General features: G+C 32.9%; 1 protein-coding gene across 6 annotated transcripts; it reads left to right on the top strand.

The window, feature by feature from the left end:
- Positions 1-229: 229 nt before the first annotated feature.
- On the top strand, positions 230-23,372 carry LOC130895088 (neurabin-1). Of its 6 annotated transcripts, none has more exons than XM_057802216.1 (15): positions 230-579; positions 2,617-3,379; positions 3,443-3,792; positions 6,451-7,396; positions 8,477-8,494; positions 8,659-9,041; positions 10,552-10,998; positions 11,059-11,370; positions 14,319-14,431; positions 16,205-16,839; positions 16,894-17,155; positions 18,408-18,584; positions 18,640-18,781; positions 18,970-19,178; positions 19,240-23,372. In XM_057802216.1, the coding sequence occupies exons 2-15, from the start codon at positions 2,634-2,636 to the stop codon at positions 19,501-19,503; spliced, it is 5,004 nt and encodes a 1,667-aa protein (XP_057658199.1). In that variant the 5' UTR covers positions 230-579; positions 2,617-2,633; the 3' UTR covers positions 19,504-23,372. The 6 variants fall into 6 exon arrangements, with proteins under 6 accessions (XP_057658199.1, XP_057658197.1, XP_057658200.1 ...); XM_057802214.1 differs by having other exon boundaries at positions 18,934-19,178; XM_057802217.1 differs by lacking the exon at positions 8,477-8,494.
- The last annotated feature ends 2,928 nt before the right edge of the window (positions 23,373-26,300 follow it).

Raw genomic sequence — 26,300 nt, 5'->3', positions numbered from 1 at the left:
ATGTAGATGGCATAATTTCTAATAATTTCAATTTTACTATATATTAGAAAACCCAAATAATTACTGTTGTCACCAATACAATTTGTTTTTGACATTAGAAAAATAAATGATAATAAAACTATTATTTCTTAATTATTACGTTTAACATATTTGAATAATTATGAGTATTTGATTAGATTCTTTTCTTATATTCTTTTGTATGTTTTGGTATTGGCGCTAAAAACATTGATACCAGATTGGTTGTCGAAAACGGGGTGTAAAGCACGCGCAGAACCGATGACTCCGGTTGTTGCTCTGTAAATTTGTAAAGAGACAGAAAAAGTGCGAGAGTGTTATTCGGAAGCCGACAATTTATGTATTTATTTTATGTAATGTATTATCCGTGAAGTGATCGTCCAAAAATGAATGGAAAATATGCTGTTGTATCGATTCGTAATTGTAAACAAAAATGTTGATTATCAAGCTATTAACGTACACAAATACTATGAACATGAAGTATTCGGAAAAGCACAAATAGAATTCGTTACCGGGAAAACACAAATTTCATCCGGAGAAGGTATTTTCCATCTTTTAGTAGGGGTGAGTAGATATGACATATTTTAGTAAATGGAAATATGATTCATAAAAACGTATTGAATATCATTTTATTTTATCTACTGTTACGTATCGATAAATGAAACAGTGTTATCAATTCATCGGGATTAATGTAAAAATGAAATTATTCATTTAAAGGGGCTGGGTTACAATGCAAAGGCCATCTGGGTACTATAAATGTCAATGCTGAGGTCACATTGTTTTGTTTTGCTAATATTTTAGTTGAATTTTACATTAATATTCAAAATTTACAAATATTCGAAATAAAAGTGGATAACATCTTTATTTGTTCGTAGAAATTAGTTAACCATATGACTAGAATCTTTATGTATTATTAATATTAATGTCTTTATAACCAAAACGGTACGTTTTCGTTTATATTTTACATATTTCCGAATTTATTAGCATACATATTTTTACGTAAAATTATATTAAATATTCGTTTATTTACATTTCAAATACCCTTAAGATGGAAGTGAATATAAATACAAAAAGAAAAGTAATAGATAATCGACTTTATTGACCACTTTTACTAACAGTGATAATAATAATGAGTTTAATACCAAACAATAAGTCTCAAAAATTGAGAAAAGCTGAATATTTTGCTTTAAATTATGAAAATAATTACATAAAATCAAATAAAAACTTTTATTAACCTGCTAAATCAAACATTATAACACGTTAGTTTGGATTTGGGCTGTTTTCTTCTTGAATAACTGTAGAATTGCCCAAATCATACAATTATACAATTCAAGTCTTTTTATTTATTCACTATTATCATTTTTTTCCAATCTATTTGACTACTAATATCACTACATGTCTTGTAAGTATCCAAATTCCAAATAAAAACTTTCCAACCTCTTAGTTATGGTCCAGGTAAGCTTCATTAACGTCCTTTTGTCAACCGAAGTAGTTTTGATACATTGAAATTGATTTTATGACATTTTCAGGGTTCAATGTACCCCTTAGATCTGGATTGTGTAAATTTACAGATCTCTGTCCAATTCCAGAGCCTTAATGATCTTGATTTGATTCAAGGTCACAGTCTCGTTGGTTTCCATCACTAACCAATATCGTTTTTTCTAACCTTAACACGATTCTTGACGTTTTTGCCTCTTTCAGTAGGATATTTTCTTCTTAACGATATCTATATACTCAAATACGTATTTTTTAACATCCTTGTTCGTTAGTCTACAATTTATGCAGTAATAATACTTCAGTGTTAATTAGTAAAATATATTAAGGAAAAAAAAGTTCTCATCACTTGAATCAGTTCTGAATTGTACATAGTTGTCACACTATTTTTTTCCCTAGAATCTAAAGAGTTTTATTCCATACTTCCATATGTGTCGGCCATTTTGATATAGCTTGTCATTTACGTCGAGTAGATTCTAGATCTATGAACTACACTGCATTGTGTCCGGATTCCAAACAAAAGAAATTTCGATTAAATACTAGTAACGAAAAAACCCTTTGAGGTTAAATCATTATAAAGGCAATTTATTCATTTAATTTTAATATGTAAATGTAATATGTATTTATTTAAAATTTTGGCTTTATACATTTACATACCTTATAATTTATATAAAATATCAATTTTGTGCTAAAATTGATTTATTTGGAAACCCAACACCGATACGATATAGATATACGAGGGCAAGTCACTAAGTATGTAAATTAAATGAAACACAAATTTTTGGTTATAAAATTTATTAGTTTTGTTCATTATTTCTTATACAACGAAATTAAGTATTATTTATAGTATTTATCAAGATAAGTGATAGTACGGGTGATAAAGTGAAATTAAGCGGTTGTCATAGCTGTCAAATCTTGATATAGGTAAATTGACAGCTGTCTATTGATAAAAGCAGTGTTGCTTTTTCATTTAAGATACGGGAAAATCAAAAAGTTTGGACTTTTTATATGATAGGAATTTACATTGCATTGTATTTTGATAATTTGTGGTGGTTAATGAATATTTTGAGTATCGTAATGAAACTTACAATGTAATTTTGCGTGCAGGTCTAGAATAACAAAAAATGATGGAAGAAAAGAAGGGACCCAGATTTGGGGGATCGAAAGTATCCGAAATAGCGAACATTTTCCAAGCAATGACGCCTGCGCAAAGAGACGAAGTCTTAAATTCGTCCAGAAAGAGATACAGCAGCCACAATTCCACTGAAAAATTAGAAGCGGAAAGTACAAACATAACCGTAATGCGAACCGAATCACACGTAACAAGATTCAACAACGCGCGGGCGTTGTTCGAAAAATTGGGAGAGGAAAATAAAAAAGACAGGGTGATACCGTTACAGTCGACCAGAAGCGCTTCGAACATACTGGATGCGAGATCCCGTAGCAGTTCCGCCAACAGCGAAACCAGGGATACCCGAACACCTTCACCTCCGAATAACAAAAATTCGGAAAAACTCAACTTGTCGCCGAAGAAAACCAACGGCGTGTCCAAGGAGACCGATAGACCGGCGCTGATGAAAAAACCGGACAAACCCGAGAGAAAATTCAACAGCAAGGAATTGATAGAACGCCAAAGGAATTGGACGTCGCATTTTTCGAAAAATAGAAGCAGTAGGTACAACAGCGACCCAAATAGGAATGACGTGAGGTTAGCGGTGAGCAGTGATAACGACAGAATCGAAAATAAGAATACAGCGGCGACCAGAAGTGCTTCGTTCAGTAGCAGATTGAAGAGTCCTCCGATTTCCCCGCCGCCGCCCCCAGTCAGAACTGAGGCTTCCAGGAGGAAGGATTTCGTACGAAAAGAAAGGTAATAAATAAAAATTGTACCCACGATTTTTTTTTTATTTTCATTTTTTTTTTTTATTTAAAGACCAGCTTCGGTGATACCAACCACTACCGATATTTTTATTAAATCGCCGCCGATCAGCCCGATCAAATCTCAAAGGACGAGTCTCGTTGTCGAACCCAATAACGACGAACCCGAAGAATTTTCCTCTAATTTCGACCGGAAGGAGAAATTAGTGATCGATAACGATGGTTTGTTGTTGGTTTCTCAAAATGTGGCAGCAAAATCCCCTTCGGAAGATAAAGAAACGAGCAGGGACAATTTATCGGCTGCCTCGGGTAGTTTATCTTCCTTAAGTCCCCCCAGTAGTCCCAGCAAAGTTAAATCCGAACAAGAGAAACAGGAACAAGAAGGAAATGAAAAATCTTTTTTGGGTGAGTTTTTTTTTGAATTATCAATGTTCTGAAAGGTAAAAATAAAACTAAAAATAATTAAAATTATCTTTATTAACATTTTTACTGTTTTTTTTTGTCACACTATATACTATTACACGTTTACTTTTCATCTAGTCCTCGTATTATATACATTTAAGTTGATGCTATTATTTGACAAGTGACAGAAAGAAATCGCGCGTTCTTGATCTTTTCGATTATAATGATGTCATACATTGACGCCATATTGTTTTGTTTGTTTGTGTCATATTTAAAAAAATGAATTCCTATCACTTTAATCGTTGTATAATTAATATTACAAAAATAATTTAAATTTTTGAAATTACAGAAAAAGAATTCACAATTTTTTATTACATCAAAATCGTAATTTTAATATCCAGTACAATATGACGTCAATCATTATCACTGAACTTAATTAAGATTTTTAATCAGTGTTGCCAGACTTCGTTTAATCGCGAAACAAAAATTTCAATCAACAATCGAGTAGCGTAAAAAAATGTTTCACTAAAATACATCTTGTAATACCAACGAAGTTTTTAAATATAAAAAAGAAGATTTGTCTTGTTACTGAAAACAATGATGTGTTTGACGTTTGGTTTTATCAAAAATCTTTTAAACTTGTAAACTCCTTGTAATTAAAATTTTATTTAAAAATCTTTGATAACAAAGAAAATTTTTTAATTCTGGCAACGCTGTGAAACTATATGATAGGAACTTTATGATTGACAGGTTATTAAACCTTACGTTTTTATGCATTTTTTCTACCTAAAATCTATTACATAACCGAATAAACACATAGAAACTATAAAAAAGAAAAATTATAAAACAAATAACCCGCGAAATATAAGCAATAAAAAGTTTTTGTAGGTTAAGTTATAAGTTTGAAATTCGCGATGTTTGGAAACTGATAAAAACTCGTACTGTGTTTGTATTCGCAATCAGCTGATCAGTGATTCATATAAATAAATATTTTTTCAAAGTTCTAGTTATTTTTTAAAACTATATATCACACAATTCAGAATTGAAAAGTACGAACAATAATTTTCAATTTGTATTAAACATGCTAACGCCTTTAATAGAGTGTTGACTTAATAAGAGAAACTTTCAAAAGCGGCAGTTTAAATTGGGACTAATTCGTGTCAAATCTGGAGTATGTTTCTTTTCGAGATTAGACTGGCGACGCGTGGAAAGCAGCACTTATAATTGGCGGTCGACAAAAATTGCCTTCCATCTGTGTTTGTGTGTATAAAATTTATTTTTAGATCTCAGAATTAGTTTTGAATACAGTCGCGTAGTATTTATTTGAAACGGTTTCCAGTACAGCGAGATATTCATTCAAATAAAAAGAAAAACTCGGAAATTCAACTGTTTCTATTAAGTAATACGAGTGTTTATTTTCTAATGTCGACTTCCTCGCCTCTAATGAAGCTTGGAAGTTTACCTGATTAATATAAATAGACTTTTAATTAAATAGTGGCGTAGTGTTTTTTTCTAATTTGTACCAATGGTAAAACATCTCAACAAAATGTGTTTGAGACTTACATTGATGTGTATAGATTGCACAGGTATGTTTTTCTAATAACAATATTTATTTCGTCTGCAAGTATTTCCGTTGTGTTCACGATTTTAAAAATAGTTTTCCAGTTATTTTTATATCGACACAAAATTCAACATTTTTCATTGACTGGAGTAAATTTCGATGTGTGAATAGTATATATCTATATTGTTAACGAACTTATTTTACTACTAACCTGATATATCTTCAAAATTTATTCCGTTCCACGAAATGTTTATTTTTTAAAAAAATACACAAACAACTGTTATTATTATAAATAAACGATGAATTTTTTGAAAACTAATCACTTTTATACACATGTACAAAAAAAATTCGAATTATTGATATTGATAAAAATTAATTATAGATCGATATTTTCCATGTAATTATTCCTTTTAGATCGATAATAACAATCATAACCATATTTTCGCCATTTTTCTTCTTCTTCCTAAATTTTATTTCTCTCTTCTTTTTCTTTTCTTGTTAAATATGACTAATCGGCATTTTTATAAAATTTTATTAGAATACCTAACTAGATAATAAGAATATAAAAGATCATCACCTTATTTTTATTATATATTTATTAACCTAATATTTTGTCCGTTAATTTGAACCGCTTTTTAATGTAAAGAAATCTGAGGTTAGTCAATTTAATTCTGAATTAAGAATGTTTATGTTAGTATAAGAACTATTTGGAAACTATGATATTATATTAGGTAGATAATTTATTAGCTGGTTGTGTATTCCAATTCTTCGAACGTCGTTTTCAGTAGATGTTTTAAATTTGGAACTCAATCTGCGAAAACCTTCTATTTTTATTAATTAGTTTCGTTTGTTGATTAATAATTTTATGCTTTTTCTGTGCTTAATAGAATGTATGATAGATTTATGTCGAAAAAACAATTTAAAGTACAAGTGTAAATAATAATATGATCATGTACGAGGAATTAATAATTTAAAGTTCAAAAAAAGGTTAGTTTAACGTTTTTATGAACAATATACTAGAATATAGTTTCCGAAAAGTCATTTACATTGCTTATGTATTAGTTCTTGGTTAGTATTTTAAAATATTTTTCATGTTATAGAAACTACGGATTCTCAAAGGATCGATAAAAAGACTGAAGAACCAGTTATATCTAGACGAACGAAAGTTAGCAGTATCTCTATTAACATTCCAGCAGCCGGTTTAGGAAGTCGACCTTCTTCTATAATAAGTACGACAACATCCGACGAAGGCGGTTTTAACGAACCATCCCCAAAAATAGAAGCCAAATTAAGACCCCACGAAGAATTCCTATACGATTTTCCGATAAACGAAGATAAACCGTTAGAATACACTGATTCCCCAGAAGACGTTAGCGAATATCAAGATTTAACGATACACGAACCTTGCCAAAAGAAATTGACGCCTGCGGAAATCGAAGCTTTATACGCCGTACCTCATAAAAAACCTCAAAATGCCGTTCCTATCGAAAGTACTTTTTCCGACGAAGACGACGACGACGCTCCGCATTACGCAGTACCGTACAGATCTTTCGTTCCTCAACAAAAATCCACCGATTCGGATTCGTCGCAGATAACGATACACAGTAGACCGCACAGCGTTAGTCAACAAAAATCAACGACATCCACCGATTCGGACGCTTCCCAAGTGACTGTGATACCTCAGAGGTCCATCGATTCCGACGTTATGTACCACGACCAATCCAAAACGGCGACTCAATCAGTATTAACGCAACTGGATTCCCAAGATAGTTTCGATAGTAAACCGGTTAGGTTAAGTTGGGACGAATCGGTTAGTGTCGATACCAAAAAATCAGAACCGTTTTTGTTGGTTCGCGAGGTGTTGCCACCGTGTGATAGGACGACTGTGAGGACGCAGATTGTTCAAAAAGCCGAGGCGAATATTTTGGATTTGAACGACGTCGAATACGCCGACGCCAGCGACCAAGAGAACAGTATCGGAGAAGAAAACGTACCGGAACCTGACGCCATGACACTGGATGAAGCCGATAATTTACTTAGCAGCAAGTAAGTAGCAAATTTGTAATAAATTTTATAAATTCAATTATTTGATTCACTAAATGTCCAGTCATTTTGATTATGAGTCAGTTTTTATAAATTTCACTTATACTTGTATTTATTGCTACTATATTACTACATTATTTAGTCCGTAGAGCCTTTATTTAAAGGCCTTTGGTTAAAAGAGTACACCAAAGATGAATATTTTCGTACAGTTGACTTGAAGTGAAAGTTTCTACGATTTTATTTAATTTGTTATACGAGGGTAAATCGATACGTAGATCTAAACCAACAATAACAGATTTTGAGAATCTAAACATAGTCCCACAACACAAAAAAATGACTTTTATTATACCACCTTAAAACCCATCCGTTATTTTTTAATTCAATAATAATTCACTCATTGATGGTAATTTGTGAAACTGTGATGATTGAATACACAGTTTAATACCACTACAAAAATATTTACAATAATTTTTGTTTTTCGTGGTCCTTCGTTCCTGGTATGGTGCGGGGTTTTCTGCAGTTAAAAAATCACCAAGGTTGAAATAATGGAAATATAGATCTGAAATTTGGAAGAGATCTTCTCAAAGGGTCCTTGAATGAGGAAATACATCAAGATCTATCTACGATAAAAGATATTGGAGATTCGAGGTTTCAAATTTGTTCAAGGTTTAATGGAAATACATATGTTCGTTTAAAAAGTCACCAAGGCTGACATAATGGAAATATAGAGCTCAAATTTGGAAGAGGTCTTCCCAAAAGGTCCTCAAATGAGGAAATAAATCAAGATCTATCTACGATAAAAGATATTGGAGATACTAGGTTTCAAACACACCACTACCACTATATTAATATTGATAGTTAAATGGTGTCCTCTTCTGAGCTTTCCTTACATTGCTCGAAAGACCATTTAAACAGTATGCTCAGTATTAATACACGTGATATAATTTTCCTTAATACCATTTCTCCATTGGTGTAATAATCATATACTAGTTAAAGCTCTATATTATCGACTTACCCTCGTATTCTGTTTTTTTTTTAATTTCAATTTCTAAACAAATTTCCTAATTTTTGCTTGCGTTGTAGGATTTTGGAGAAACAGAGGTGAGTTAGAAAGTGTTAATTGGGAAGGTTTTTGGCAAAAGGGTCTTAATGTTGGTGTATGTACTTTTTTGCTTCATAACATCCATTACAAACGGGGATATTTGCAATTAAACCAAATTAAATATGATTTTGTTTTATTTTCGATACATTTTCATTAAAAATAGAGCTCAACTTCTTTCGGACGAAGAAGCACAAGAAGTAACAAGACTGTTAAATTCCAAAGATGTCAAATCCGCTAACAAATGGTGGCCGAACGCGACCAGTTCCTTCCTTCAAGATTCCATCACTGGATCAGTTCAAGATTCATCAGGACCGGTATCGTTAAACGACAGCGTCGGTCCCCCTTCACTACAAGATGATATCATTAACGATTTTTCCAACGAACAGAATCAATCTACAGACTTAAATAAAACTATCAACAAAAGCAAATGTGTGGAACCTTTATCCCAATATTACGAATCCAGCGAGAGTTTGGTTTCCGCACAGGATGATGAGGAACCATCCAAACATGATACTAGTGTTTCCGCTACTGATTCAGGACTGATCGGTGAGTATTCAATCAGTTTTTTGTTTTTTCATCCATATTTTGTTGTTTTTATTCTTATTTATACGCAGATTTCTTATTATACAAGTTTATTTGAAACTAATTAGATTGTTTTTGCAATTTACTTGTGTTTGTTACGTATTGTTCAAAATATTGACTTACCCTGTATACAATATAGATAATATTGTGCAACGAACTTGATTTATAAATATTATAACGAATTAAATAAATTCCAGTAGGAAAATGGAACGATTCTTCACTAAAATATAAAGTTAAACTTACATTATTTATCTATGTTAAACATAACCTCTAAAATGTCTTCTTCTTTTTGTTATTTCTTTTCTTATAATAAATTTATCGTCGGTAGCCACATGTTATCGAATAAGTTGACGCTGTCAGACATGTCAATTAAACTTTATTGTGAGTTACAAGGGACGTAGGATATTTTCTTAAATCAACGCTTAAATAATCAATTTATTACATATTTTTTTGTAAATTATTCTTAATTCATTTTTAGTCGACATTCACTTGTTACTGAATAAGTTGATATTCTCAGGAATGTCAATTAAACGTTATTGTGATTTACAGGGGGAATCAGCTATTTTCTTCAACCAAAGTTTAAATATTTGATTTATTATAATTTTTTTTTTGTAATTCCTTCCCTCAAAATCAATTTTTAGTCGTCAGCCACAAGTTACCGAGGAAGTTTACAATTATAACAAGAATTTAATGTGATTTACCGGGGGCGTAAGATTATTTTTACGACCAAAATTAAAATATTCAATTTATCACACATTTTTCTGCAATTTATTCATTTACAATAAATTTCTGGTCGACAGTCACTTGTTACTGAATAAGTTGACGTTTCCAGGAATGTCTGTATTATGATTTACAGGGGGAATAAGCTATTTTCTTCAAACAAAGTTTAAATATTTGATTTATTACAATTTTTTTTGCAATTCCTTCCCTCAAAATCAATTTTTAGTCGTCAGTCACAAGTTACCGAGGAAGTTTACAATTATAACAAGAATTTAATGTGATTTACCGGGGGCGTAAGATTTTTTTTACGACCAAAATTAAAATATTTAATTTATTACACATTTTTCTGAAATTTCTTCTTTCCCAATTACTTTATGGTCGACAATCACAAGTTTCTGAAAAAGTTATCACTATTTATATCGTTAATATTATTTACCGGGGGCGTAAGATTTTTTCTATGATCAAATTACACATTTTTTTGCAATTTCTTCTCTAAAAATCAATTTCTAATCGACAGTCACAAGTTACCGAGGAAGTTAATACTGTTAACAAGACTTTAATGTGATTTACCGGGGGCGTAAGATATTTTCGTTGATTGAAATTCAGTTTATTACAGATTCTTCTGTAATTTTTTGTTTGAAAAATCATTTTTCGTCAACGGTCACATGTTACCGATTGATTTAACACTATTAACAAGACTTTACCGGTGGCGTACGATATTTTCTTCGATAAACGATTAAATTATTTATTACAGATTCGGTGACGAGTTTATCGGAAGGTAACTATTTAGAAAAAACCGAAGAAGATTTCGTACCGAAACCGATCGGCATCGTGGGCGTCGAACACGGCGTCCATTATTACGAAGACGGTCATTTTTGGATGGAAGTACCCGGTCTACCGCCGGAAGAAGACGACGACGACGACGACGAAGACGAACTAGAATTTCCGGAATACGCACCGAAAACGAGCAAAGTGAAATTTTCCAAAGAGCCCATGAAGGTGTATTCGACGTTTAGTATATCCGATTACGATCGCAAAAACGAGGACGTAGATCCCGTAGCCGCTTCCGCCGAATACGAACTAGAAAAGCGCGTCGAGAAGATGGACGTGTTTCCGGTGGAATTGGTGAAAGGATCCGAAGGATTAGGATTGAGTATCATAGGAATGGGCGTCGGAGCCGACGCCGGACTAGAAAAATTAGGTCAGTACCGCCCATTTTCTTCTACTACTCAAACCCATTTTTAAAAATGAATTTCCGCAGGTATTTTCGTGAAAACGATTACGGCCAACGGGGCAGCGGCTAAAGACGGCAGGATCAAAGTTAACGATCAAATCATCGAAGTAGACGGTAAAAGTCTGGTAGGCGTGACTCAAGCTTACGCCGCCAGCGTTCTACGCAACACTTCCGGTTTGGTCAAGTTCAATATAGGCAGAGAAAGGGATCCGGAAAATAGCGAAGTCGCTCAACTCATCAAACAATCTTTGCAGGCCGATAAGGAACGCGAAGAGAGACGGCAGAGGATGTTGGAGGAACAGCAGCAACACAGCGAAGCCAGTACCGTTCAACTTACAGGTAAAACAACGTATTTTCGCATCCGAAACACACCTTATACCTTCTCATGATCAAATCTATTCGTTCGCTTTATCTAACTTGTAGAAAAACCCGCTTGGACAGACGGTATATCAAATTTTTAGCTTCCAACCATCCTATTCGCCGGATCTATACTCTCTATGACTCTATTATCTTCTCTATAATAAAAAACGGCGTAAAAGTACTTGAAAAATGGTTATTAGAGTGCGTCCTGACATCGTGGCTACCATCTAGGCTACGTTGTGGTGGAATTTGAACTTCCAGCCACCCTATTCGCCGGATCTATATCTTTAGGACTCCATAATCTTCTCTATATCAAAAAACGGCGTAAAAGTACTTGAAAAATGGTCACTAGAGTGCGTCCTGACATCGTGGCTACCATCGAGGCTACGCTGAGGTGGAATTTTAAGCTTCCAGCCACTCTATTCGCCGGATCTATTTCGTTAGGACTCCCTGATCTTCTTTATAATAAAAAAGGGCGTAAAAGTACTTGAAAAATGGTCACTAGAGTGCGTCCTGGCATCGTGGCTACCATCTAGGCTACTTTGTGGTGGAATTTGAGCTTCCAGCCACTCTATTCGCCGGATCTATTTCGTTAGGACTCCCTGATCTTCTTTATAATAAAAAACGGCGTAAAAGTACTTGAAAAATGGTCACTAGAGTGCGTCCTGACATCGTGGCTACCATCTAGGCTACTTTGTGGTGGAATTTGAACTTCCAGCCACCCTATTCGCCGGATCTATTTCTTTAGGACTCCATAATCTTCTCTATATCAAAAAACGGCGTAAAAGTACCTAAAAAATGGTCATTAGAGTGCGTCCTGACATCGTGGCTACCATCGAGGCTACGCTGAGGTGGAATTTTAAGCTTCCAGCCACTCTATTCGCCGGATCTATTTCGTTAGGACTCCCTGATCTTCTTTATAATAAAAAACGGCGTAAAAGTACTTGAAAAATGGTCATTAGAGTGCGTCCTGGCATCGTGGCTACCATCTAGGCTACTTTGTGGTGGAATTTGAACTTCCAGCCACCCTATTCGCCGGATCTATTTCTTTAGGACTCCATAATCTTCTCTATATCAAAAAACGGCGTAAAAGTACCTAAAAAATGGTCATTAGAGTGCGTCCTGACATCGTGGCTACCATCGAGGCTACGCTGAGGTGGAATTTTAAGCTTCCAGCCACTCTATTCGCCGGATCTATTTCGTTAGGACTCCCTGATCTTCTTTATAATAAAAAAGGGCGTAAAAGTACTTGAAAAATGATCACTAGAGTGCGTCCTGACATCGTGGCTACCATCTAGGCTACTTTGTGGTGGAATTTGAACTTCCAGCCACTCTATTCGCCGGATCTATTTCGTTAGGACTCCCTGATCTTCTTTATAATAAAAAACGGCGTAAAAGTACTTGAAAAATGGTCACTAGAGTGCGTCCTGACATCGTGGCTACCATCTAGGCTACTTTGTGGTGGAATTTGAACTTCCAGCCACCCTATTCGCCGGATCTATTTCTTTAGGACTCCATAATCTTCTCTATAATAAAAAACGGCGTAAAAGTACGTAAAAAATGGTCATTAGAGTGTGTCCTGACATCGTGGCTACCATCTAGGCTACTTTGTGGTGGAATTTTAAGCTTCCAGCCACTCTATTCGCCGGATCTATTTCGTTAGGACTCCCTGATCTTCTTTATAATAAAAAACGGCGTAAAAGTACCTAAACAATGGTCATTAGAGTGCGTCGTGACATCTAGGCTACGCTGTGGAGCATTTAGAGTTTCAAGCCATCTTATACGCCGGATCTGTCTCTCTATGAATCCATTATCTCGCCAAAAATGGAAAACATCGTGAAATTTTGTATCGATAAAGGACATCCAAGCATCTACGATGATCTTGGATGTTCTAACCTCTCCGATTCTCCTAAATTTGAACATTCGAAATGTTTTATGTCGAAAACCACGTCTCACAGACACTAATCGATAACTTAACCTCACTTTAACTGATATTATACTACAGTATCGAAACAAGGTTAAATAGTTTGAATTTCCCGCGTCGTAAATTAACCAACATCAGTACTGTCAATTGTCATTTCACTCTTGTCAAATTTAGAAGTTGCGTTTTTTGTTTGTGTCATTAAAACCAAATTGAAACTTGATGTACCATCAATGGTGATGGTAAAAAAGTAATTTGGATCCTGTTTGGGTCTCTGCAAGTTCATCGGTCTCGATTTTGAATGTTTACGGAATGATTTGACACCTTCGCAGGAGTGTTTAACGATAATATTGATGAGTTTATCAACTTGGACTAAACCTGGATCTGTTACAACGTACTAGAGACCAAATGGTAGTCCAAACAGTTGTTTTTTCAAGGTGGATTGGTATTAAAGTGATTTTATCGAAGAATAAAGTTACGGCGACCCCATACGGTTACAAAAATATATAAGTGTGGAGTTTCCATGGACAATTCCACTATGAATTGCTGGATTAGCCGTTCAATTTACCAGATTCAATACTAAGTGACTATATGTTGTTTCGTCATCTGTAAAAATGACCCCTGGGAAAAATATTCGATTCCAAATATGCAAAAAATATTTATTTTAATAATTACAACGAATTTTAGTTTTTTAAACCGATAAAAAATGTGAAAAGTTCTGTAGAAGGTGTATAGAATTCAAAATAGACCAGTTCGATATCAATAAAATGATTTTTTTGTTCCAAAACATATGTTTTTATCAGTTATCCCTCGTATTTATCAAAAAAATTATTTATGTGTCACTTTAACTCCCTAGGGTATTAACATTTCGAGAACAGAAGTGGTGTGTTTTTGAATTCGACTAACCCTCGTATATTGTCTATGAAAAATCGCGATAACCTTGATGTTGACCTTGAATTTGTTCTAAGGCCATAAAATAGGTAAATGGATCTTGTTTTATTTAAAGGTTCGGCCAATACGAGCGTCAGCGATGGCCCTACAAGCCCTATTGTTAATCAAGAGGGTCTGTTCGATCACGAACAGGATAATGTCGATTCCCTCAGAACTCTATTGATCGAAGTAAGTATTACACACAACAAATGTCATTTTTTTCATCGAAATGGTACTTTTATTTATTTATTTACGCCTCCTCATATGTCAAATTCACTTAAAACTAATATTAGAAAATTTCTTTTTTCAATTTAAAATGATAAAATATTTTTTTCAGTGTACATTCTTAAAAATCATGTACATCTAAATTAAAATATATTGATATGTTTCCTGCGTTACTTCTCCGGAATAAAATTAAACGTGGCAACCTTGGATATAAGTTCAATCTATTTTGTGGTAACTGGTGATCTAGATTTTCTTTTGTTTACATTTTATGGCGGAAGTATAAAGTTGATGATAAATAAACAAAATGGAAATTCAATTTCGAAATTTAATGTTTATATTTCAAAATTTCACTAAATAATAATCAATCACCTATTTATTAATATTTAAATTATTCAATTCTCGTTAATTCCAATTCTAACCTCTAATAAATCATCCTTTAATTACAAATAGAATTAGTTGCAGCGTTGTCATGTTTCAATTATATCACAATTTGAAATAAAATGAGATTTTTAAATACATATTTCAAAAACCGTTTGTTCTTAATATTTTTGTCAAAAAAATTTTTTTTTCCAAGATATGACGTCATTTTAGTAGCCCTGACAATTTTTCCATCAAAAATTTTTTCAACATTTATTCAACTGTAATAAATGGCACTGCATCGATTTCAAAAGAAAATTCTTATACTTCCACATGGTATTTGAAAAAAAAATCTAATCAAATCTACACTGAAAAAAATGTTACAAATATAAAAACTTATGTTTAAAGCATCATAATAATTTTTTTTAAGCGTGACAACAATTCCACCATACTAAACTTGCTAATGATGAGAAAAAAGGGCGTAGCTCCCTCTCAAGTAACCGTTGACGTTGGTAAGGGGGCCCAGCGACCGACCTATTAGGGCGAGTCTACTACAGGTGGAGCCGGTGCAAGGAACGAATCATTTTTATGAATGGCCGAGGATTGAATGAGTCCAAATGAGGTTCCAAGGGTCCTGTAACAGTAGGGACCATAACCAACAAGAACCACGGAACCTACTATGCCCAAAGCACCCGGTTCCTATCTATATCGAGTTAGACCAAGGCTGTAAACCTCCTTACAAGGCTTCCAACCTAAATGGTTCGTGTAAATCTTGTTAAGAGACCAAGAACCCCCTATCAAACAACGAATTGGTTCCGAAAGCACATGGAGGAGGTTCCGTAGTAGCTATGCGGAAGCCGGTGCCAGGAACCGTTCATTTTTATGAACTTAGCTCAAGTTAATCAGGTGCAATTCCAAGGAACCATCACAAATCCTTTTCTTACCCTTGAATTCTTTGGAAAAATAATAACCACGGAACTGCTTTTGACAAGGTTTGACTCCATATGGTACGAGAAGGAAGACCAAGGTTGTAGAGACGTTTTAGGGCTTAACAATCCCGGATCTAAGGTTGCCTCGACCTCCAACCCTCCTTCCAAGGCTTCCAACTTGATGGTCCGAGTAAAATTAAACAAATTTGAAGCAAAAGCCTTGAAACTGCATCCGAAGAATCCTATACCGGTCCCCCGGAAGAACCGCTGCTCGGTTTCGTTGGCGAGGTGACTGGGGGGAAACTTCTTCGACTTGGGAATACATAAGTTGGAGTAAAAAGTGTTAATTAATAACAATTTATAATTTTTTCTATTTGTAATTAATACGGGAAGTTTATTTTTAGTATAACCTTGTATTTACATTATTTTATAAATCGAATTTAATTTTTAGCTGATGGAGCAGAATGGAGTGAAGCCGGACGATTCGGAAAAATTCGAACAAGCCACCCAAAAATTAAAAGAAACCGAACGGAGTCTGTTGACGGCCAAAAAGGAAATCCAGACCTACCAGAACATGTTGGAGCAATCCCAGACCCAATACCAAGTGCTCGAAAAGAAATACAACAGAGCCAAACATTTAGTAAAAGAATTCCAACAGAGGGAGCTCGACATGCTGCACAGAGAAGATTTCTACCAACAGGTGTTGCAAGAAAAAGACACCGAATACAATTCGTTGGTGAAAAGTCTGAAAGATAGAGTTATAGCTCTCGAACAAGAGCTATTGGATACTCAAAGGAAAGCCGGTTTACCTATGATGCTACCGTACGATAATATCAACGCGAAACAATTAACGCCCCAAATGTCGCGTAGACAACCGCCCAAACCTCTATTCAAATCCCTCCAACCGGACTTTTCGGATACGGAAATGTCGGACGCCAGTCCGGACGACGATAAAACCGCCACCGTCGAAAGGAAATTACCGATCAAAGAGGAATTCGACAGAGCGGTACCGCCGCACGAATTACTCGACATATCGGCGAGTAAAAGTAAAGCGGAACTCGCCAATAGAGGAGCGCTAGCTAATAGGTGACGTTTACTCATAAAAACGACTCTCGTATTAATATTTTTTTCGCATTACAGGCAATTACCGAGCGTCAAAAAAGGTTCGTTGAGTAACAGTAGTTCGGATTACGGTTTGGACGAAAGTTACAATTCCTCCGACGAAGTAACCGATTCGGTATTCGCTTCATCGCAATCTAACGACGTCAAACAATTGAAATCGTCGAATACGACGCGTCCGACGTCGTTTACCAGCGCTACGCAACAGTACGTTCAATCGCAATACGTAACGGCGCAACAGAAGAATCAAAATGGCGCACACTACGCCGTTCAATATACGCAAGTGAGTTTATTTGATGACAAAATCATTAAATTAGACCGAAATTAGTCCCAGGAACTAAATACAACAGAATCGGTATGGTGTTCGGTCGAGGTACCACCGGACTAGTCGAAAGAAACACCCTATACCGTGTCAAATCCTATAATACATTTAATTTTGATTAAAGTACCGGTCGAAATCACTAGATTCGGTACTTAGAAGGAATAATTGGCAACATTGCGCATTTTAATAACCATTTCGAGAAAATTCCGTTAAAAATATCGATACCGAAGCCCTTTAAAGGGAATCAATTCACGCTTTATTAAATTATACGGATTGTTTGCTTGCATAAATGCCTAAAGTAACCTTTAAATGTTTAAAATTATTATGAACGCAATTTTGGTTTGTATCGACCTAGTCCCCGCGTCGGTTCAACTTGGTTCATATTGATTTTTTATTATCTTCGGGGGTTAATAACCACTAAATCGAAAATACTGATCAATACCGCTATATTCGGTAGCTAAAACACATATCGATATATAATTAGAGCTAAAAGGAATAATTGGCAACACTGTGCGTTGTAAAACCTCGACTCGGACCTGTTATTTGATTCTAGAACAAAATATCGGTGATCCGTAGGTTTTTCATTAAATTTTTTCTATTATTTGTATCGACCTAGTCCCCGCGTCGGTTCAACTTGGTTCATATTGATTTTTTACAACTTTCGGGATTAATAGTCGTCACAAAGTTCCGAATGATGTTCGAATCATCTTCTTGTAACCAAAAGTCCTAATTTTTTTAAATTTGTCTCAATTGATGTGATATCTAAATTTAAAAAATAGTAAACAGTTGACGTTTTGTCTAATTATACGGTTCGTTTGCTTACATAAATGCCTAAAGTAACCTTTAAATGCTTAAAATTATTATGAACGCAATTTTGGTTTGTATCGACCTAGTCCCCGCGTCGGTTCAACTTAGTTCATATTGACTTAATAATCTTCGGGGTAAATAACCACTAAATTGAAAATATAACTAAAATTCGGTAGCTAAAATACATATCGATATATAATTAGAGCTAAAAGGAATAATTGGCAACACTGTGCGTTGTAAAACCTCGACTCGGACCTGTTATTTGATTCTAGAACAAAATATCGGTGATTTGTAGGTTTTTCATCGTTTTTTTTTTCAATTTGTATCGACCTAGTCCTCTCGTCGGTTCAACTTGGTTCATATTGATATTTTATAACCTTTTATTTATATAAAAATATTGTTGCAGGTACAAAAAACGACTCAATACGTTATGAATCAAAACGCGTCGACCAACCAAGCTTCCGGCGGCGTGGTATACGCCAGTATCCAAAAAGAACCCAGTCCGGATCCGTGGCACGACAACAGAACCAACAATATGGCGGCGGTTTGTCCGCCGCCCAGTTTGGCCGAACAACTAAAACAGGTTAGCGGTTAGTGTTGAAAATATCCGAAATTTTTGAAAACGTTTGTTCGTTCAGGTGTTGGCGGAAAGGGAAAAGAGACTCGGCGGCGATAGCGCGACTAGTTCGACCGACGAACTCAACGACAGATCGAAAGATGATCCGGCGCATCACCTGTTGGAAGAGATTCGACAGGCGGTGAACGAGGCCAATTCTAAAGGTCAGTACACACGTTTAACGGCGGATCCCTTTCATTATACGCGTATACAGTGAGCGCTTAAAAATTTTATCGTTCATTCATCATCCCTGATATTTAATTGGACAATTTTTTCCGAAACCACCCTGTATATAAGCGTTTGTTTGTTTTTGTAGTAAAGAAAGTTGTTCCCGTTACGTTATCGCCCCCAGGTAGCACCCCTTGGCAACCTCAGACTCAGAACACGTCGCCGACTCCGCCGTCACCGTCTAGTCTATCGTCCGGTTCGGTGTCGCCTTCGAGACACGATTCCTCTTGGGTAAACACCGATCTCAGTTTATCTTCTTGTAGTATAGCGAGCGATAAAAGAGGGCAGCACTACTGGCAATCCACCCCGATACTCGATTGGTCCAAGGATCAAGTAAATATCCGACGAAAAAAATCGAATTTTTTATTTTTTTTTTTGTTTTTCGATGTTTTAGGTGTGCAGTTGGTTGATGGCGATCGGTATGGAACAGCACGTTTCGAAATTTGCCGAATTGCAAGTTAACGGAAGCGCGTTGTTGCTATTGAGATCGGCGGATTTCAAAATTTTGGGTATAACCAGCGACGACAAAAGTAGATTGAAACGTAAAATCAAAGAACTCAAATTGCAAGCCGAAAAGGAGAGGAAACAAGTGGAACGCGACCGAAAAGAAAAGGAAAAATTGCAGAAGAAGGCCGAAAAAGCGAATAAGAAAAAATAATTTTCGTTTAATTTGACTTCGTAAACGAATTTGGTTGATATCGAGGTATCAATAGTGCCATAAATTCGATCGTGGTGATTTGACGATCGAGTATTCGAATCGAGTAACAAACAGTATTCTCGTTACGACATTTTTAATACCGTACCATTTTTTCTGAACATTTTTTGATTCCCCCTCGTATATACACATTTTCCAACAGAATTGCGACAATAATCTATATCTACTTTTTGTTTTCATTTATTAACAAAAAGAAAAGAATTGGAAATGGGAAATAATTATTTCTATTCCGTAAAAGTAGTTTCGATACACCCTGTATGACAAAAAATATATAATACACACACATATATACATAGATAATCGTTATAAAACAATTTTTTTCCCAAAAATTCAAACGTAGAACCATTTTTTTTTGATATTTCATTATAAATACAGGGAGGAAAATAAAATACGAGTAAAATTTGTACAGTGTGTTTATATATGTGGGTAACTTTCTTATTATCAAGTTTTATAAAAAAAGTTATTCTTCATAAAATGTTCTGCATGATTTAAAATTTGGAATTCAATTATCAAATATTAAAATTTAGTAGTCGTATACGGGGTTTGTTCGAAAATATGGTTGTTTTTAACAAAATTGAAAATTGTTCGGAAAAAAATTTTTAGAATCAAATATTTGTTATTTATTTTGAAAACTATTCAATACGACATTTTCTCTACGGAATTTGAGTTTGGAAGATTCGTTTAATTAATTTAGGGATGCATTGACTTTTTTAGCACGATGTAAACACCTTTTTTAGAAATTCCCTCGTAGTTTTTTGGAAAATGTTGAAAATATCGCAGGAATGAAAACTGGAGGAAAAAATGTACCAGCAGACAAAATGAATACATTGAAAATTTGAAAACAGAAGTTTTCCTGGAAATTCTTGACCTGCATGGTTTCCGGATTTAATCCCAATTAATTTTTTTTGTGGAAATATCTAAAGAAAATGGTAATTTCGAAAAAAATATGTTTTTACTATTGATAAACAACTATTGGATATTAATTTTTTTTAATAATTCAGTTTTTTTGTTGTTTTTTGAACAAAAATAAGATTTTTACGGCGAACCTCGTATACAATTTCTTGATTTTGATATGTGTCGATTATATTTAAAGTTTTGGATCGTGTAGAACAAATTCTATGATTTTTCATAGATTTCTATTAATCGACTTATTATTTTTCGACAAACCTCGTACACGATTTTTCAAAAAAATTTATCTGATAATTTTTTATACAAATTTTATGAAATTTGCGCCTATTTAACTGGAAATTTTTTCCAAATTAATAATAACAAACAAAAATCGCATTTTTATACAAAGGTAGGTCAAAAAGTGACTGAACTTGACTGGAAATTAGAAAAACTGCGTTATTTAGTTTTTGTTGGGCAGTTATCGGTACAAACACATTTTGGGGCGGTCATTAAATATCATTTACAGAAAAATCATTCTACAAAACAAAATTAAACTTGATTCGCATGATAGTAAGTTTGCACTTTTTAGTTTTACCCTGTAAATGTTAAAGTATGACTTTTGTTGTAGATCAAATTTAAATACTTTCACAAAATAAACCGTTTTTCATAGAATTAATCATTTTTCTATTTGGAAATTCCACCAGAAACGTCAAATTATACAAATTTTTTAATAAACCTCGTATACTACTAAAAAAAAATTATGTTTGTTAATTTTGTATAGAATTCCATTTTTTTTCTAGAAACTTTTTTTCTAATACAAATAAAAAAATTCTCATTACGAGCTCATTATTATACAGAGGTAGATCAAAAAGTTTGTGATTTTCTGGTTGTGTGACTGCGTTTTTCAGTTTATGTTGGGCAGTGATTGGTACAAATACATTTTGGGTGATCATTTAATATCATTTTTAGGAAAAATCGTTACTAAAACCAATATTAGACTTGATTAATTTAATGGAAAATTGGCATCTTTCAATTTCACCCTGTAAATATCAAAATACGTTTTTGAATTTTTTTAAAAATCATTATTAGTTGTTTTTATACAAATTATATCATTTTTTAAAAATTTAATTATTTTCTTATTGAAAATTTCACTAAAACATCACAGAATACAAGAAAGATATGAAAATTTTTCGACAAACCTCGTATATGACCTAAAAAATTTTATAATTTTGTATAGAATTTTATAAAATTCGCATTTATTCAACTAGATTTTTGTTTTTTAATTAAGAATAGAAAAAAATTCTCATTACCAGCTCATATATTATACAGAGGTAGGTCAAAAAGTTTGAGACTCACTCGTTTCTTAACTAAGTTTGACAGACGTTCAACTAATATCAAAAATTTGCATTATTCAATTCATGTTGAACACATTGAATATCATTTTAAGCAAAATCATAATTAAAACCAAAATTTGATACTATGGAAATGTTGCATCTTTCATTTTCACTCTGTATATATCGAAATAACATTTTTTATTTTTTTCTGCGAATCATCATTAGCTATTTTTACAAATTACATCATTTTCAATTGATTCAATTGTTTTTTCCCATAAAAATATTATTCAAACCATTAAATTTTTCGACAAACCTCGTATACGAGCAAAAAAAATTTTGTATAGAATTCCATAAAATACGCATTTATTCAACCAGAAATTTTTTTTAGGGTATTAATGAAAAAAAATCGCAATGATAGTTTATATTTTATACAGGGGTAGGTCAAAAAGTTCGTAACTAAAAAAGAGTTGTTCAGTTATTTTGAGCAGTGATTGGTACAAATACATTTCGGGGTGGTCATTAAATGTAATTTTAACTAAAATTATCATTCGAAAAATGGAAAATGGAAAATTTCCAACGTTAATATTTCAAACTACTTATAGTTTTTGAATTTTTTTAAAAATCATTATTAGCTCTTTTTTTACAAATTATATCATTTTTGAAAAATTTAATTATCTTCTTTTTGAAAATTTCGCTAAAACATCACAGAATACAAGAAAGATATGAAAATTTTTCGACAAACCTCGTATATGACCAAAATAATTTTATAATTTTGTATAGAATTTCATAAAATTCGCATTTATTCAACCAGAATTTTTTTTTAGGGTATTGAATATAAAATAATAAAAATAATAGTTTATATTTTATACAGGGGTAGGTCAAAAAGTTCGTAACTAAAAGAGTTATTCAGTTATTTTGGGCAGTGATTGGTACAAATACATTTCGGGGTGGTCATTAAATGTAATTTTAACTAAAATTATCATTCGAAAAATGGAAAATGGAAAATTTCCAAAGTTAATATTTCAAATTACTCATAGTTTTACCCTGTAAATATTAAAATAACGACGTTTCTGATTCGTTATGTATCATCTTTGGTTTCATTTACAAAATACGCAGCTTTTTATAGATTTAAATAAACACCCTGTATATATTTTCGCGCTTTTATCTACGAGGGTTTTTATTTAAACAAAAAATACCTAAATATTTTCTTCTATGCGCAGTTTTTATTATAATTAATTTCCATATATCATTTAATTTACCCCCCCCACCACCCACTCCCCATTTCCCCCCATTTTTTTTGTGTTTATTTGTTTCCAATTTTTCTATTTTCAAACAAAAAAAATTCGAATACTGTTTGTTAACGAATTTAATTTCCCAACAACCATTTTCACATCGCTCGTCATACCACCCCGATATATACAGAGTGTTCGATGAAGAGAGTGCCAGAGTATGTAATTTTAATCGTTCCTCGACCTAAGTCACAATAAAAAATTAAAAAAAAAATCACCTCCTTATACAATGTGCTCGTTTTAGTATAGTCAACGTATACAGTGTGTCCCATCTATTATTACAAATAATCAATATCAAAAATTTTTTTCTCGCGCACTAAAACGGTATCACACTGTATAAACTGTATATAAAAATAAATATGAATTGGAACGAAATGTTTGTCGGCTAGATTACGAGAGTTTTAGTCGTGGGATAGTGGCAATAAAACATCGAAAGTGTACCAACTCTAATATACCTTCGAGCTCGGAGGTATATAAGAGTTGGTACACTTTTAAATTCTGCCATTACAAAAACTAATATATATATATATATATATATATATATATATATTTGAAGTGTGTATGTTTTAGAAACAAAATGTTTTTTGAAGTTCCTTCTATTTTATTCCGATAATTGTAACGTACGAGGTACGATTATTAAATAAATGAACGTTGGAATCGTGTAAAACCACTTTTAGGTCGTTTAAAACACGCGTTTAATAAATTACAACATTCGGTTGTGGTTACGGCTAAACTGATTTGTATTAACACCAAATATTTCTCGCTTACTCATTATTTATACGTCCACTGTAATTGCACTTAACTATTCACTAAATTATTCCAATTACTATTTCCAAAACGTATTAATTTATTTAAACACACTGTTTATTTGTTTATCGCGTTGTATTCGGGTTGACATGAGATTATTTACTGACTTTTTCGCTGCCGAACGAGCGAGTATTTACACAAAAAAGAATTTCTCGATAATTCGGTTCTAGAAAGTGAACAAATAAATTAATTCTATAAAAAAGTATGTGTTCCACCAAATTTTCGAACAGGACCGGTTTCGCGGATCATGTCGTGGACGAGTTGGTAATATTATTTAATAACTGTACCTCGTATTATTTGCTTCTTTTTGTACAAAGTCTGACGGCTAATAGCGCGATAATAAAATATGTAAATTGGAAATTTCTAATCTTGTCTAAATAATAAAAAATTTTTTTTTTGAAACATTTTTTTATGTTTAAAGAACTACCGGATGCGCACAAATCTTTCTGGTTAATATTTTTTTTGATATATTTCCGAATTGACGTTTTTGATTATTTAGTAAATTAACCTCGAACCGTTATAAACTTGAATTTTTCCGTTACACACTGTATATATTTAGAAATTTCCGAAAAATAACCGTTACGTTCATATCAGCGCCATTTTTTATTCTGTTTTAAGTTAGGTTAAGTTTTAATTTATTCTCATTTTTTTTCCAAGTATTTTATTGAGAGAATTTTAATACTAACGTTGTGATAATCACTTTTTTTTGTAATTTTAAATTTTGTTTATTCTTTTTTTGTATCTTCGGTTCTTAAATTTTCATGACTGCTTCGCTGTAGTTGTACATCCATTTTGTTTTAGCTGGATAATTACCAAGCCAACGTTTCATTACATTATCTAACCAATCAGAAGATTCGGCCAGATTGTTGTAGTTATTTTTCATTTTCTTCAATTTCCACCACTGATGACATATGTCAACATTTGATGTCTGTCAAAACTTGATTACAGTCTATGTTATTAATTTAGGAACCAAATTGATACTAGTTTTTTTATTCAATTTGGTTATGTGATCATTGTAAAATATAAAATATGTTAATTTATTATTTTTTTATTTGCTTTTATTTTATATTTTATTAATTTTTGATTAGTCTGCAATAATTTTATCGATATTAAAATAATTGGCAGCTTTTACTCTCCAAACTTCCTTTCTTATAATTTATTGTACATATTTTTCTATTATTTACCTTCATATTTATAAAAAAATTAATCTCAATGTATTTCTGCAATATATATACGAGGACAAGGTAAAAAGTTTCTCACTCGGCAACTATAACACCCAATTTCCATTTCCATTTATTCAAAACTGGATAATTAACTCCTGATGACGAAAATAACGTCCAGATTTGATCCAGATATATCTGAATAACAATCAACGAACCCTCGTATGTAAATTTAATTCTACGATACACATCTACAAATACGTTACAATCCAGTTTTTACATTAAAAACAATAAACGTAGCGTTTATATCGAATTTTCTATTAATTTACTTTTTTTTGTAAAACTAATTATATAATTAGCAACAAAAACAAAAACTTCTATTATCTAATTCATCATGTGGAATGTTGAGGACTTCTCAAGTGATTATGTCAATAGATATGCTTGTTCTGGAACGGAAATGACGTAACGAGTAGAGGAGGTGCCCGTCATTTTGAATGTCAACGTCAAAAGCCCAATGTCATATCAAAATGTCTTGTTACGTATTTCGGTCCCCTTTATTGCGGAAATATGATTTTTAAAATGTCGCAAATATAAATTGACTCATTTAATTTATTGTCTGTCTACTTTAAGAATTGATCAAAAATTTGTATACAAAAATATCTTATCTATTACCTACTCTGTAATATTGTATAATGATCAAAAAGGACAAATAAAATAGATAAAATGTTAGTGTTTATGAGTTTTAATTATCAGAAGTACCTGAATGTGTAAGTATTTGGAATTTTTTAAAAACCATGAAAAATTTAGCGGAAAAATAAACGTTCAATTTATATAACAATGGAAAATATAATTTGGGTTGCATACCTAACTACGACTAAATAAAGGAAAGAGATTTTTTACAAAGTGTGCTCGTTTAATAAAGCGTACGCTACGAACGATGGAGGTGATCTACAAATATTTCTCAAAAAATAACATTAAAATGAAGAAATAAAACAAAATTTCAAATTAAACTACCGATTATAAAAGAACTAAATTCAAATGTAAAATAGACAAAACAAATTTGCCAACAAGAGATGTGAAAAACATAACCTCGAAATGCAAAACTTTTTTTATATATACATTCAACATTCCTAATAAATTTACTATAATTATATTAATAGATAAACACACTTAGTGTATTAAATATTTAATTAACGCTTAATTGTTTGGGCGGAATTTATTCCTATATTTAGTTGATTGAGAATTGGCAACATTCGTTTCAC

Source organism: Diorhabda carinulata, chromosome 6 (assembly GCF_026250575.1).
Source record: "Diorhabda carinulata isolate Delta chromosome 6, icDioCari1.1, whole genome shotgun sequence".
NCBI classification, from domain to species: Eukaryota; Metazoa; Arthropoda; class Insecta; order Coleoptera; family Chrysomelidae; genus Diorhabda; species Diorhabda carinulata.
Note: the sequence above shows the minus strand (reverse complement) of the source record. Positions and strands in the feature narration are given on the sequence as shown.

What these genes read in the sequence shown, in the direction of transcription:
- LOC130895088 (XM_057802214.1), top strand. Translation starts at nt 2,634, where the DNA reads ATGATGGAAGAAAAGAAGGGACCCAGATTTGGGGGATCGAAAGTATCC. An exon ending in CGCCGGACTAGAAAAATTAG is followed by an intron (nt 10,999 to 11,058) that starts GTCAGTACCGCC and finishes GAATTTCCGCAG; the next exon opens with GTATTTTCGTGAAAACGATT. An exon ending in ACGCCGTTCAATATACGCAA is followed by an intron (nt 17,156 to 18,407) that starts GTGAGTTTATTT and finishes ATATTGTTGCAG; the next exon opens with GTACAAAAAACGACTCAATA.